The 16,024-nt window shown below is 39.0% G+C and overlaps 1 protein-coding gene across 1 annotated transcript; it reads right to left on the reverse strand.

Annotated features, from left to right (window-relative positions):
- Nucleotides 1-1,123: 1,123 nt before the first annotated feature.
- On the reverse strand, nucleotides 1,124-15,279 carry LOC122187302 (protein-glutamine gamma-glutamyltransferase 6-like). The gene is made up of 13 exons (XM_042884709.1): nucleotides 15,273-15,279; nucleotides 13,010-13,183; nucleotides 11,798-12,037; nucleotides 9,439-9,557; nucleotides 8,695-8,823; nucleotides 8,411-8,591; nucleotides 8,039-8,174; nucleotides 6,249-6,352; nucleotides 5,928-6,170; nucleotides 4,383-4,700; nucleotides 3,338-3,495; nucleotides 2,290-2,414; nucleotides 1,124-1,274 (listed from the first exon to the last, which is right to left on the reverse strand). Exons 1-13 carry the CDS (start codon nucleotides 15,277-15,279, stop codon nucleotides 1,124-1,126), a joined length of 2,085 nt encoding a protein of 694 aa, XP_042740643.1.
- Between the last annotated feature and the right edge of the window lie 745 nt (nucleotides 15,280-16,024).

The raw sequence follows: 16,024 nt of genomic DNA on the forward strand, positions 1-16,024 counted from the left end.
TGATAGGATGAGGGTTCGAGGGCTTTAATCTAAAAGAGGGGACACTTAGATTGGATGTTAGGAAGAAAGTTTGTGCTCAGGGAGTGATGAGATGCAAGAACGGACTGCCCAGAGAGGTGGTGGGTTCCCATCACTGGAGGTGTTCAAGGCTGGGTTGGATGGGGCCATGGGCAGCCTGAGCTGGTGGGCAGCAACCTTGCCTACAGCAGAGGGTTAGAAGTAGGTGATCTTTAAGGTCCCCTCCAATCTAAGCCATTCTATGATTATATTTGAAAGTGTGGTTTGGGTGAGGCCTGATGCCTGGCATTGATAGGATCAGGAGCTCTCAAAAGAGACATCTGTATGCAAACACTGTGACAGAAGTGTGGAGCAGGTTCTGCCTGTGGACAACTTGTGTTGTGTTGTGATGATAAATATGTTCTTTGTGTCTAGTGACCATACAAAGTGGTGGGAAAAAAATGTTAGTTACCTCATGTTACTGAGCTTTTATATTAATGCAAGTCTCTTCCTGTGCTTCATGCTGCCTGGGAGTTGGTGACATTACTGAGTTAAATATGTATGTGAATTGTCTGCTCCATTGCAGGCCTGTGCCCACAGGCTGTGGGAAGACTGTTTTCCTAGTCTTTGTTGGCTTTTTTCCCCATTCACAAAGTCACAGGTATCACTAGATGCTGAACAATGGAGGAAGAGATCCACTTTGTAATGTAAGAAGCTTGTTAAATATAGGAAAAGAAGCTTTCCTCAGTCTTGTGATTTCTCATAATATTTTCATGTAATGTATGTTTCATTACAAAAGAATACAGTTATTTTAATAGCTTTTATTTATTGCTGGTAGCTAGAATGAGATTATGAAGAGATTGCATTAATTATTTGATGGAAAAGTCAAAATCTGAAGCTTAATGCAATCAGTAGATTTAATGTAACAGTGAAACTATACAAGAAAAGAAGGTTTATTTCTCTAGATGTCATGACAAAAAGAAAAAAGGAAGTACAGTTAGAGTATAATGAAGTGCTGTAAAAGCAGAGAACTTAACTCTATTGTAATATGAGAGATCATTGTTCCCTATTTGGAGAAGAAAGTCCTGTTGTGATAATGCTGAAATAGGAGACTGACTCCATCGTGTTATGCAGGTGCTACTGCAATGGTTACAAAGCCCTTAACATGTGAAAATTTGTCACAAGAGAAGTCTACTTGCAGCTGTAAGGGCCCAGTCCTGCGGGGTGTGAATTCAAAATAAATTCTTGATCTCTCCCTTGGTGCCAGTCGTGCTAGACTGAAAACAAAACAAAAAATAATTTCATTCAGACACGTATTGTCTTTTCCTGAGATTCCCAAGAAGCAGAACTGCACGATAACTGGGACACCAATGGGTTACTGAAGACCCAGCGCTGTGTTCAGTGAGTTATTTGGGGTTTGGGGCAGAGAAGCCAGTACTGCATTTTAGTCTAGAACACAATGATTAAGGTTTGAATCTCTACTTCATGCTTCTGTGTTAGAACTAGATACAAGTTTGGATAGTCAGCACAGAAAGTTGGAATAGGAAGACTGATGTTAAAGGTCTGTCGATGATGCTTAACTCATATCCATTGTGCCAGTAATATGGTTATATTTTTTTTTCCTGATGACCAGAAATTATTTTCCATATTTTGAGTTATCATGTCCAAATATTTCCAGAGCCACAGAAAGTCAGGCTGTATTATAATAAAACAAGCTTTAGGTAATTAATACTCAACACTGAGTGAATTTGTTTAAAAAATAAAAAAGTGTCCAAGGGTTGGGGTAAAAAAAAAAATAAAAAAAAGGTAATAGAACACCTCTGCTCATAGTTTTGAAAAGACAGTTTTCTCCTTCTTGGAAGGAGAGCAGAGCAACTTCTTTTTGGGCTGAAACAAAGAAAGCTAAGATGCTATCCTGTTTATTTACTCTAGCTCAGACTTACTTTAGTACTATGGGGGGTATTGTAGATAAAAAGCCAAACAGTGAAAGAAATAACAGAGAGACAAAAGAACGTGTGCACGTGCTTTCCCAAGAAGGCTGTTAGCAGTTTTTAGTTCTTGAAGAAGTTCTTAGGTAGAAAGATAATACATGGTTGAGAAATCATTCATTCTCAGTATGTATTTATTTGGTAGCATTTTGGTGTTAATAAATAGAATATTTATTACACAGAAATTAGAATTTACATGACTTTTTTTTTTTTAACTGAGAAACTAACCATGCAGTTGATCATGCAGTTGATCATGCAGTTGATCATGCAGTTGATCATGCAATGAGTAAATGCTTTCACTTACTGTATCTTGACCTGCTGATTCATCAAAGTCACCAGGAGAACACAGCGGTCCACAGGTTCAGGGAGTGGATTGGCATAGGAGATCTCTATAGTAGCAGCTCTGTTCACTACAACCCGATGAGGAATCTAAATGACAAAGACACTTTTCCCATTATTTACTTATACTTTTCTAGAGTCTCAGTTGAACTATAAGGCGAGCATCTCTTATGTTTGAAGATGAATGAGATTGGTAGGAGTATTGGAATTTAACACATGGTTGGTATGCTTTCCTAATACTTGAAGCTGGATTTGGATTAGCTAAAGAGTGCTATAGAACCATTAAGGTTGGAAAAGACTTCCAAGATCATGGTTCCAACCATCCATCTACCACCAACATTGCCCACTAACCCATGTCCTTAAGAGCCACATCTACCCTTTCCTTAAACGCCCCCAGGAACAGTGACTCCATCACTTCCCTGGGCAGCTTGTACCACTGCATCACTGTTCTTTCTGAGAAGAAATTCTACCTTTTGAGCTGCATACAATGTTGTTTTGGTTGTTTTTTTTTTTTTTTTTTTATACCACCTCAGTGAAATAGAGCACTGACTACATAGACATATCATTAAATCTGTCTGATATTTGGGTTGGTGTTATTTCAGGTCACATAATTAATTTGGGTTAAATTGTAAAACTATATAAACTGGCCCTGATGTAGATTAGAATTCAGGGTTTACTCTGGGAGAAGTCAAAATTGTTTGAAGGCAATCTGAATACTTGCCAATAGCTGAAATAAATATGGAACAAAAACAATTCCTGTAAAATGAAAGCTGTGGAACGTGACTGGGAAAGAAGAATGGTAACAAAGCAGATTCAAAGTGGTCTCTCTCATACGCTGCCATTTTGAGAAAATATACTTTCTCAGATTAAGCAGGCAAACTTTTAGAACAACAGCTGGAACTGCAGTCAAATTTCATGCATTTATCCTCAAATTTTCATCTTAAATACTGAGCTTCAGGAAGGCCCTTTAGTTCTTTCCGTATATTTAGGGTATCAGTAACAGAATTGTTTACCTTAATGATAATGTTTGTGTCCTCTAAAATGATTGTCTTCTCCACCAGCAGCTTAACCCCATGCATGACTTCACACAAAGCAGTGACTTGGATCCTTTTGTCAGTAGTCAAGTATTTCCCATAGTAAGCATAAGGGATCTTTAACCGGATGTGTTTCTCTGCAATTCAAACATGTACGAACTATTACATTCTGAAAGAATACTAAAGAAAAGTGAGTGTTTGAAATTATGAAAGAGAGCAGAAGATAAGACAGCAGGGGTCTGTATATTTCTTCCTTGTGCGGCCAGTTGTGCACTTCCTTCTATTGCAGAGTCTGCTTTAAAGAGCTCGTTTCACCCTTACATTTTGGAATGGAGGATTTGGGCCTGAAGCAGAATTTTCTTATCTGCATTTCACTGGATTTCTGTCCCTGTGAGTTTCTACTATTTGGCATATAACTATTTGTTCTCTCTCTATACCCTATTTGTTAACTTCAGTCAAGAAGAAAGCTTGTTCAAGAGATCTTTTTTAAGCATTCTAGTCAGCTACTTATTGTCTTAGTCCTACTACTTTTCTGCCATGTATGGGGTGTGTGTATGAGAAAGGAGGAGAGTGTTTATCTCTGCAGCCCCTGGAGATTCAAAAGATCTTTATACAGCAGGCTTCTTAATTCCTTTATAGAGTAAGATGTGTTCCTGTATGTATCATAATGATCATGGGCATATATATCATAGAACTGTTTGAGTTGGGAGGGACCCTGAAAGGTCCAACTCCCCTGCAGTAAACAGGGACATTGTGTTGTTTCTGGTGCTCTAATATAGATGTAGCCTTCTTTATAACAACTCACGAGATCTTCATTTCCTGGTTGAACTAGTGCAAGTTTTTAAAGGGAAAAATATTGTGTAAAACCTTGTCATAAACAGTGCTGCTGGGAGATGGAATAGGTCAATGTACTGTAAGGCTGATATGGACATTATATCAATGTTTCTTCCTTCTGTTTGCCTTCAGGTCGTTTTAATGGCTAAGAAAAGCTGTAGAAATGCTCCTTGGGGTTATTAGCAGTTACCTTGCTTAGAACCAAGATCCACAGAGGTGTTTGCTTTCAGGATCTCTGCCACTGCTCTCCTGGTGTACAGGACACTTGACGCACTGATGTCCACTTTCACAGTCTTGTGGTCAGTGGATAGGTTATTGAGAATTAAGATGAGGTTAATGTCTTTGCCAAACACTGGAGGTTCAGCCAGCTTGAACTTCCCAGAGATCCCAGGGTTTCTCATTGAGTCTGAAGATCTTTCATGTGGGGAAGCGGTGTGTCCTTCTGTGATGCGTGATCCAAATATCTTGGCCAAGGCCTTTCTGTAAACTCTTCTTTCTTCAGAAGAGCCTGGTTAAACAAGAGAACCAAGTAAAATTCATACTTTTTTTTTTTTTTTTGCCATTGGGCCTTCTCTATGTAAAAGCTATCAGAATGACAAAGGGTCTCAGCTCTGTTTTGCCTAGAAATATGAAATACTTGGAAGTTCCTCATATTTTTAGTAGTCTTTTTCTTTTTTCTCACGAAAGTAATAAACATAATGTAATAAGGTGAATAAGTTACTGAAATGAAATATCATGCATTTGTTGGTGGATTTTTTTGTGTGCAAGATTTCTTTTTCTTTGATCAGAATACGCAGTAGCATTGTAGGTGTCACTGCTAATCTGATGGTAACCAGCCTCTGTATTAAATGTGCTTGCACTAAAACCTTGCAGAGGGAAGTACTGAAATACAGCCACTGACTCTGAGCAGCAAGCCTTAACTCTTATTTAAAGACACATCTCCCTTCAGAAATTAGGCATCTAAAAATATTCCTGCAAACATATAGCTAAGCGGTTTTTAACAGTTGCTCTTTCGTTTTCTTAAGTACAGACAAATGACACTTACTACCTTTCCTGTTTCCCAACTATTTTGTTTTCAGAATCCAGTACTGTGAAGACTGAGTCTACAGAGAGTGCAAACACATAACAGCTGGTTAGCTGATGGCACAAGAGAGCATAGCTTGGTGAATAAGTCAGACAGGAAGGCTGAATCACCACTCATGGGAGCAGGGTAAAATGGGGTCTTCAAAAAGAAAAGATGAAGAGTTGGAATGGACACAGTAGTGTTTATTTGAGAGAAACTGAGTGTGGTCATATGGGGATAGATGTCTAGAATTACAAGACTAATTTAACGTATTTGATTAGAGACTTGGTGGTTGTCCTCACCTCCCTGCCAGGTAAAGGAGAGTGTTACTATTTACTAATCTAACAACTTCCAGTATTACAATCAATGGATTCTAAGACTTCTTTTGAAAATTCGGATTTGTCTGCCTCTGCTAGTAAAACACAGAGCTCTATTTTTTGTATATATTTCATTTTGTAATTTTGTGTGAGAGACTGAAGTATATTTAGTGTCTGTCATAGTAAGGATGCTAGCAAGTACACAAAAACAAAAATATAATGCTTGCTGTATTAGGAAAATAGTCTGACAACAGAAATGTTTTCTAAAGGAATCTGAGAAATACCCAAGCTAAACAGGCTACCCATCCTACTTCCAGGAGTTCAGAAAGGCATAAGTTATGATAACAAACTCTACCTTCTGGATATTTGTAGTTATAAGTGATATCCACACGGGAATTGCTGCCAACAGCTTTGGTGCTGATAAACCTGCCGATTATTTCAGTATCACAATAAACTCTTTTCTTAGTTCCATCATTGTATACAATCCATCTGTTGCAATCGGCATTCACCTCTGTGTACACAAATAAGGTGTCGTAATCCAGGTCTACATCGCCTTCTTTGATGGCTACAACAGATGCAGGGCCGCACTGGAATAATCCTAAGGCATGAAAAAAAGTGTAAACTTGGTTAATCGTACTCAGTTTGGGGAAGGAACGTTAAGTCATAACACTGTTACCTTTGCTTTGTTCCTGTGGAGTCGCATCTAAAACCTGCCATCCATTGTATCGTGTTCCCAGATCTGGGCGAATGAACCAGCTTTCATTCCAGACATGATAATCCCTAGAGACAGAGTACAATGTCTAGAAAGCATAGTAACATAGAGGCATATAGGCTCAAAGATTGAAAGGTGCAGGGAATTGTTGTTTTGTCTTTTTTTTTTTTTTTAAAAAGATTGTATAAGACTTGACGTAAGTTGTCTGTTTACAGCAGCTCACTGCTTTTCATGAAGTACAGACTTACTGCCTGCTGTTGAGTTGTAGGCCTCTCTAATAAAAAGAGAACAAAAGCAGTGAGTATGCAGAACTGAACAGTTTACTTTGGGGGTAATAGGAAAGATATAGGCCTTGGATATGGACAGTGTTTGGGGATTGAGCTTGGTAACCTTCAGATGTGAGGGCTACAAGTTAAAAAAATTTGGGACAGCTACACTCAAATTATTCATAACGTTGAATAGTTCATCTGTAGTTGTGTGCAGCAGGAAGTGATTAGAAAAAATCTAGGAACAGCATGTGATCATAGTGATCCTTTCCCTGATGTACATGCCTAGTTTCTAGCAGTCAGAAAATTAGGGACTTTCTGAACTAGAAGTAACACTGAAGAGGAGAACTCTCCTTGACCTGCCGACCACTTTTTTTTTTTTTTTTAATGATATCCTGAGGGATAGCATTGACCATCTGAGCCACAAAAGCACACTGCTGGCTTATGGTCAACCTGGTGTCCACCAGGACACCTAGGTCCTTCTCTACGGAACTCTCTTCCAGCAGGTCAGCCCCCAACTTGTGCTGATGCGTACAGTTATTCCCCAGGTGTAGGACCCTACAATTGCCCGTGGTGAACCTTGTAAGGTTCCTCTTTATCTAATTCTCTCACCTGTCCTGGTTTTGTTGAATGGCAGCACAACCTTCTGCTGTGTCAGCCATTCCTCCCAGCTTTGTATCATCAACAGGCTTGCTGAGTGAACACTGAGTGAACGTTCTGTCCCTTCATCCAGGTCACCAATGGATATGTTGAACAAGACTAGACCTAGTGCCAACTACAGGCCTTCAAGTAGGCTCAGCACCATTGATCACAAACCTCCAAGCTCTGCCAGTCAGCCAGGTCTCAGTCCACCTCACTGTCCACTCATCTCTTTCACGCTTCCTAAGCTTAACTAGAAGGATGTTCTGAGAGACAGTGTCAAAAGCCCTGCTGAAGTCAAGATAGACAACATCTACTGCCCTCTGCTCATTTATCCAGACAGTCCCCATATCACAGAATGCTACCAAATGATCAAGCATGATTTTCCCTTGCTGAATCTCTGTTTACTTCCCCTGATAACCTTATTTTCTTCCACCTGCAAACTGTATTTGAATTATCTCTTATTTTTTCCCGTAAAGTGAAAGGCTATCTAAAGGAGTGCTGAAAATCTTATTGGGGAGGCTCCCTAAGGAGGATGACATTCAAAGCTGAGAAACAGAGGCTTTGAATGTGCGATGAAAGAAAGTTATTGTAGCAGTAAACTAGTTAAGAATGTGGAAGGTACAGAGTTGCATTATCACAAACAGGCTGCTTAAGAGTTAATAAGAGACTTTGAATCTGGTATATTGTCAGTGGAAGCATTTTACGTTTTTATGAAAGTTGCAATTTGATGTATGGGACTGAAAAAAAAAAAGTTGTTTTTTTTTTGTTTGTTTGAAGTAAATGTTTCCCCAAAACAATGGAATATAGTTTTACATGATACTGGGAGATGCAAAAACTTATGTTTACCATGTGGAATCCTTGCTGATATTAAGACTTTTTCCAGAGCTGTCGTAGTACTTATCGATGCTCAGGTTTCTATCCACATCGTGGGCAGAGTTAAAATTGGAAACCAAACGAGTCGGGATCCCCAAGCACCTCAGAACTGAAATACATTAAAAACAAACAAACAAAAACAAAACAAAAAAACCCAACACTTTTGTAATAGATTATAATAGATTATGTCTGAGATTTTAAAAAAAGTTATCAAAATATTTGATTCTTCAGGATGCCTTCAAAGCACTGTTCCTTTTTATAGAATTAACTGCTTTGTAGGTTTGAAAAAACCCGAGGTCATGAAGTGCCTCTGTTTCACCACAGTCCTTTACCCTCAGTGCTTACCTGTACACATCACACCTGCAAACACCCAGCACTGGCCGTATTGAACAGGCCTGTAGTTATCCTGACGCCATTTCTGGAGGATTACTACGCTGCCATCCCATCTGGATGGGTTCTCATGTGAATGGAAACTTCCTTGCCACTTTCCCAGGAGAACTCCATTATCATTATCATTTCCATTGATCTAAAAACAGATAGAACAGTCAAAAGCAGTTGTGTGTAATATACCATACATAGGGTAACTAATGCATTCTGCTTTTGTGTAGAGTAAGTTGTCCATTTCTTACCATAGAACTAATGACTCGACCCACATATTTAGGATCTCCTCTTCGAGCTACATCAACAGCTGGATCCTGACGATAGTATAGACTCAGATCAAGCATGGTGAGACAGATGTTTAGGAGATGGTCTTGAAACTGTGATAAGGTAGGAGAAATTTTTAAGAACATAGTTATGCTAATGTGATCAGAGCAGATTCCACTATAGTTCCTCCTTTCTGAGGTATTCCAGACCAAAGATTATAGGGACAGTGAGGAATAAAGTCATTAGTGTGCAATTCACACTACAGTATTGGCTAAAGCCAAGGATATCTAAACAAACCCTAAGTTTTGCATAGTGCCTTTGTCCATCAGAAGAAATGACTTCTGTAAAACTGAAACTGGCAAGCTTATTCTGTCTGCAGTTACTGGATTCCCTGGAGTTATGTCGGTGTCATTTCTAGCTGGTTGTAACTTCATTAAAAACAATGGGTGCCTTGGAGCCTCATGAGAATATTTTCATTTGTACTGTGGATACTCTGCTCACAGATAAGCTCTAAAAATGTGTATGGAGCTCACAGTACTTGTAGAAGTCAACACTAGCTGCAGTGCTAAGCCCTCAAGCCAAAGTCATGGTAGGCACACAGCGAGCACACCACAAGCAGAGCCAGCCAGGTTTGTCCAGTTTGCATATAAATATATATTACTTATCAAAGAAGCAAACAATGGTAAGTTAAAATGATATTGGAGACAAATGAAGTTTCTACAGCTTACCTGTCCATAGTACCATCCTCTTGCTTCAATGTACTTTGCATTGCCCACAAAAATAATTCCATTTTCATTTAGAACATATTCCTGTCTCTCATTTTCATTAGGTATGTAGACATCATCACCTGAAAACCAAGTTGTACATGCTTTTACACTTAAAAATGGGGAAACTTGCAACCTTTAAAAAGTGTTTCTATCATGACCTGAAGCGTGGAATTTGCTTTACTATTTGGAAAACCACATCTCAGTGTTATAACTCCTTGGACACGTGCAGTTCAGTGAAAATTCCTTGTTATTGTATATGTCCTGGTGGAAGGAAAAAATATATATATACATTATTACTGTGACTGTTTTCCTCAGTTTTAGTATAGCCTTTTGGTATTATACAAATGTTGCCTGTCTTTGTTTCAGTTTTGTGGGGAAGATGGAAAAAGTTCCAGCTGGTTCTCTGGAGTTTTATGCTTTGTTGGAGTAGTTAGAAAAGACATTTGAAAATAATCATGCAGATAATATTTTCCTTTATTTTCCAGTCATGTTCATCTTGTTTTTAAAGTCTCAAACAAAGACTTGCCTGATCCAAACAACTGTCAGAATGTTATTAGGAAAGCCTGTTGAACTGTTCTTTGATTGCATTGCTATTCATTGGTTGCCCTATTCTGACACTGTGTGTAGCTTCTGCAGGAGCATTGGCTTCCCACAGATTTTTAGGTTGATTTGTTCGCTCTTTATGTAGTACTATCTGCTTGGCTCTGTGTTTAATGTCATAATATTGAAAATTATTTTCAGAAACTTCAGGATTTAAGAAAATATTTATAAAAGTTTTCTTGTTCTACTGAGTCAACTTCTTTACCTTCCTAAGGGAACTTCCCTTCCCTTCCTTCCTGCAAGTAAAAAGATTGTGTCAGAATCCCAGAATGGCTGAAGCTGCAATCTTGGAGAGATTTCCCTTTATTAAAGTTTCGTAAAGACATTTAATATTAAAACATCATTTCATACATGAATTAATAAGTATATTGTTAATTTTACCATTCTTAGAAGATGGAATTTCCTGTTTCCAAATTCTGTATCTATTTTAGAAATGTAATCTGTGAAAATTAATTGCTTCCTGTTGGGTAAACTAAAAATTTTTAAGTAGTTTTTTTCCTATCCAAAAGGCTTTTTGTGTTTTCAGTCATGGTAGTAACACTGCTCTGAACATGTTATACTCCATAATTTCTGTTCAGGATTGACTAACTGAAAGAATAGCCCAAGTGAGGTCACATTAGCTGCTGGTGCAGTGATATTAATATGTATACATCTGAGGAGGTATTTCCTCTTAGACAGTTTAAGATTGCATTTGTGTTTTCAGGGACATTCTACTTTGGTTCTCATCATTTGACCTGTAAGTACTTCCATATCCCTCATGATTTCCATCTGAAACCCTGACTGCTTTAAGTATTCATTTACAGACATTACAGTGTATGAATTAATTCCTGTCTTTTCCAGCTTAATGACTAAGCTCCTATGTGGAAATGTATCTACAGTCATTTGCAGGAAACATAATTTTTCTATTTCCCTTTTACTATGGCACTTCCTATAGTGGTAATGTATCCTCAAATTGAATCTGTTCCTGTCTCTCAGGAGCAGCAACTTATTTAGCCACATCCTACTTGAAGGATACTTGTTTTTGTTTAGCAGTGGTCATTGCATGGTCAGGTAAATCCAGAGGGCTTTTCAGCAAAATCATTAGTTTTAAATTATAAGGACATTACTTACTTTATCATCTGTCAACGCTTTATCTTTTCTTACAAGCTCTCTTAACCTTAGAGTGATACAGGTTCTGTTATCTTAGAGGATATGGGATTCTGTTACGTATTTGCAAAATCTGAGTTTGGGAATTTGCATTTCTTCTGCAGCATGCTGAGGCTGCAGAGATTAAAAATGTGAGCAGCAAGAGAAGGCCCTTTTCAACCCATGAAGAAGATGTGGGAAGTACCAGTCTTCACATTAGTCCTCTATCAGTTTTTATAAGGATAGATGGGCTACTATCTCTGCAGATAACATATACAAGAGCAGTATTGCTTTGATTTTGGTGTGAGTAAAGGGCATTACTGTATGCTTGCTTTATTTTCTGAAATGTACATGTGCAAATGAAAGTCTCTTAGCTCTCATCTACAGAATATGCGATCTGCTCAGTCCTGAGGGCAGTCTGTAGTCATCCCATAGAGCACATTTCATTAAAAAGGTGAGAGAAGGTGGTGCATTTTTAATGTAGTGAAACAAGATCTGTGAATGCATAGCTGAGATATAGCAACCCAAAGAAAGCCAGCTTGAAGGAGCAAGCTAATAGATAGTTGCATTCAAGAGAAAAGTCATCAGCACCTACCTGGGCACCAAGGATTGAAAAGAATCACAAACTGCCCCAGGAATCTGGAGAAGATCTTGTTCCCTGAGTTTACCTGGAGGATGAGATTGTATCGTCCAATGATGGCATTAGCTGGGCTAGATATTATAAAGGTCATATGTCCAGACTCACTGGGTCCCTGGGCAGCACTCCAGCCACTTGCTCCCACCTCAGAGAGGTTAAATACAGCTCTTGTACGATGGGATTCTGAGGGGGCTGGTCCTGCCAGAAAGATGAGGCAATTAGTTTACATTCTAAAGGGTTACTTCAGTATTAACCTCACACTTAGGTTACAAAGGTTCCACGCAAAGGAATGTATTGTGGGGGGAAGAAGTGTTAGAAATGCACAAAGAAAATTTGCATCTCTAAGCATAATAGTAAGTTGGCAAAATAGAAAGGAGAAACACCATCCAGAGGGACCTGGACACCCTGAAGAATTGGGTATATGGGATTCTCTTGAGCTTTAACAAGGTCAAGTGTAAGTTGCTGCACTTGGGTTGAGGCAAACCTGGATACGCACACAGAGTAGCGTCTGTCTGCTCTGAGAGCAGACCTGCTGGAGGAGGACTTGGGAGTCCTGCTGGATGAAAAGCTAGATGTGAGCCAGCAGTGTGTGCTTGCAGCCTGAAAGGCCAATAGCATCCTAGGTGGCATCAACAGAAGGCTGGCAGTGAGCAGGGAGGGGACTGTCCCCATCCACTCTGCCCTCATGAGGCCCCACCTGCAGTACTGCATCCAGGCCTGTGGTCCCCAGTGTAGGAGAGATGTTGAGGTGTTGGAGTGGGTCTAGAGAAGGGTGATGAAGATGCTCAGAGGACTGGAGCACCTCTCTTGTGAAGACAGGCTGAGGGAGTTGGGCTTGTTCAGTTTGAAGAAAAGGCTCCAGGGAAACCTCATTGTGCCCTCCAGTACAAGAAGGGAGCTTATAGGCAAAAAGGGGACCAAATATTTGTATGGTCTGATACTGATAGGACGGGGAGGAATGGCTTTGAACTCTCCAGAGGCATTCAAGACTGGGTTGAATGGGGCTCTGGGCCCTGATCTGGTGGGTAGCAACCAACCCACAACAGGCGGTTGGAACTGGATGATCTTTAAAGTGCCCTCCAATCTAAGCCATTCTGGGATAATAAGGGGAAGCTAGAATGAATAGTGCTTACAGCTGTGTGAGTGTGGAGTAATCTAAGGGAGCATTACCTATTTCAGTGACGAAGGCTAGGCTCTCCCCAGGGTACTTTTGTCTGTTGAAGTACAGAGTAATAGTGAAGGGTTGTCCACGCCTCACGGTCAGCTCAGTGTTGGCATATCTGTCAGTATGGTGTGCGCTTGCATTTACTGAAGGCTGCCAGCTAATATGTGTTGGTTTCAGTTCTGTAAATTAAGAGAAAATATTAAGAAGCTGACAGCATAAGAACAACTCATTTCCTGCCAAGTAGAACGATGAGATTGGCAAGAGCAGTTATCTTTTATTGGAAGAAGGACAGATAAAGAGCACATGGTCAACTAAATTGATGAAGTCTAGTTGTTAATAACAGAAGAATTGTGCTTGTATTTTGTTACTGGACAAACACCAAGATAACAAATACTTCCTAGTACCTATATACAGATTTTATGCTGTTTTTTTGACTGAAAAATTTATGGAAGCAAATTACAGTCTTTCCAAAGTCAGCACCAAATGAAGTGGCTACTATCCACACTATCCACTTTTCAACATATGTTTCAGTTTTCCAGAGATGTTTGTTAGGATGTCTGTCTTACCTTTCGTGCTTACATTTTGGTGCCATCTGGACTAGAGTATGGAAAGATGCATAGTGAGAGAAGATCTGTCTTTAAAGAATGAATAAGAAATACTTGTGGACGCATTTGCAGTATCCAGAGGGGGGGGGGGCTGTAAGAAAGAAGGGGACAAACTCACTAGAAGGGTGTGTTGTGATAGGAGAAGGGGAAATGGTTTCAAACCAAAGGAGGAGATATTTAGATTGAATATAAGGAATATGGTTTTTCTACAATAAGGGCAGTGAGGCACTGACACAGGTTTCCCATCCATCACCATCTCTGGAGACACTCAGAATCAGGCTGGAGGGGGTTTGAGCTCCTGATCAAGCTGTGGGTGTCTCTCTTCATTGCAGGGAGTAGGACCAGATGGCCTTTAAAGATTCCTTTCAGCTCAAACGATTCTATAATACACTGGATCTTTTGACACAGAAAGTCATCTGGCTAAGCTTAGCACCGTCCAAAATTACAAGTGGATGGTTGGGATTACTGTTCTAGCAGGTTTTACCTTCATCATGTCCTAGACTAATTCTGATGACTTCTAATGTGCTTGGAGTTCTTTGATGACAAGTGGCCCCCTCCACACATACTCTTATCACAGTCTATTGTATAAAATCCACAAAGCAGTGTTTGCCACCTTAAAAGCTATACTAGCATCGAAGCATATATGCTTAATGAATACGTGCATTATGTAAGTAAGCATATATATATACTATACTAGCATAAAAGCAAGTATGTATATGATTCTCCTAGCAGGAATGTTTTCCCTTCTCTTGCTCATGCTTCAATGCAACGCTTAAAATGGGAAAGGATGGATTAAGGCCTGTGGCACAATGCCGTATTATGGTTGAGATCTTCAGACAAGCTTCCAGTTCTGTCTCATACCATACATTATACCATATAGCACAGCAACAAAGTACTAAGTCAGATCTGAAACAATACAGCTGCATCTTAAAATACGATCGACATACAAGCTTTGAAGAAAGATTAAGAGCAAAATCTAAATTAATCTGTCAAAAAAAAAAAAAAAAGTATAATAATTCAAGAGAGAAGAGTATTTTGTTTGTGGTCTGAGATCACAAGGAAGTAATGTAAGCACTGACAAACTGAAAGAAACAGTATCACACATCTCTGGGATGTCAACTGCATTAGGCTATTTCCTTAGCAAAGCAACATTTTAAAAAATTGACTTGAAAACTTGTCTTTCACAACTGAATAAAAGATAGTACTGCTTTCCAATTGTCCAGATCACCAGTCATTATTTTAAACATTGATTTTGGTGAATAGGAAGCAGAGATATTGTCATTACTAGGGTTTTAAGGCTTTTTTGAATTCCCATCTGTAGAGTTCATGCTCGCAGCTTGCTAACGTTGGATTACACAAATTTTCTTCATACAAAATAAAGTAGAATGTTTTTGAAAAAGCATTTAAAAATAGAGTTTATATAGATTTAGGTGCGATGCCTTTTGAAGTGATGGGAATTTTTTTTTTCTCTCTCCACAAAAACAACTCCTGTTAAGCTGAAAATAATTTTCGGACAGTCCTGGTAATGACAATAAGACACTGAAAATGAGTTGCAAATGGTAGTATGAAATTTCCTTTGGATAAAAAAATCTGTGCAGATTTCTACAGGGCATGTATCATAAGTAACCAGTCCTGAAGGGAAGCACTGACACAAAGAACTCACCTGCCATCCCCTCAGCTTATGTGAATTGCATACGCCTTCTACTTTGTTCTTCAAGGGCGTCCAATTTGCACTATTCAAAAAACGAAGAAACCCAGCAATCTTTGTGTACCGCCAACTGAAATTCACGAAGAGGAATAGGTACTTAGCAGCTGTTATTAATACATGTAGACTTGTCAAATGAATTAATTAGTTGCTATAATAGAAGTATGTCTAATGCCAATGTTCCTGTACAGTGTGGGTGTAATTACGGGAGGAGATACCAAAATTATTTACTCAGAGGAAATGCATTCTCCCAAATTCCAAGACGAGTAGAACTTCCTACAAAGAATAATGGGTGTGCCATGAATAAGTTATCTTCGGGGATGAGGAAATAGGGACTGTGGTGGGACATACAAACCATATGAAGGAAAAGAGGCATTTCCTGATGACTTAACTTCCAGGTTGGTTAGTGTGACTTCTGGTTTTGAGACCGTGCCCCCTGCCCTAGGTGAAATGATAAATTCCCACTAGAAACAAATATATGTCTACATGTTTTGTTAACCAGCTCCATATTATCTATTTAAACAGAAATTTTCTTTAGAAAAAAAAAAAAAGCAAAACAAACCCACAAACCTAGAACCCAAATTATTAACCACAAATACTTTCTATCAGTGCAAACTTCAAAATTTACTTAAAAAGCATGCAGGTAATAAAGTAACATTTTTTCTGGGGACAAATAATTATTATGTTTAAATTTCTCATCTCCACTGATC

Source organism: Lagopus leucura, unplaced genomic scaffold, assembly GCF_019238085.1.
Source record: "Lagopus leucura isolate 7727_CA_CO unplaced genomic scaffold, USGS_WTPT01 Super-Scaffold_100045, whole genome shotgun sequence".
NCBI classification, from domain to species: Eukaryota; Metazoa; Chordata; class Aves; order Galliformes; family Phasianidae; genus Lagopus; species Lagopus leucura.

What these genes read in the sequence shown, in the direction of transcription:
- LOC122187302 (XM_042884709.1), bottom strand. An exon ending in TTTCAATCCTTGGTGCCCAG is followed by an intron (nt 9,558 to 11,797) that starts GTAGGTGCTGAT and finishes CTTGGTTTTCAG; the next exon opens with GTGATGATGTCTACATACCT. An exon ending in TAACTACAAATATCCAGAAG is followed by an intron (nt 4,701 to 5,927) that starts GTAGAGTTTGTT and finishes TTGTTTAACCAG; the next exon opens with GCTCTTCTGAAGAAAGAAGA.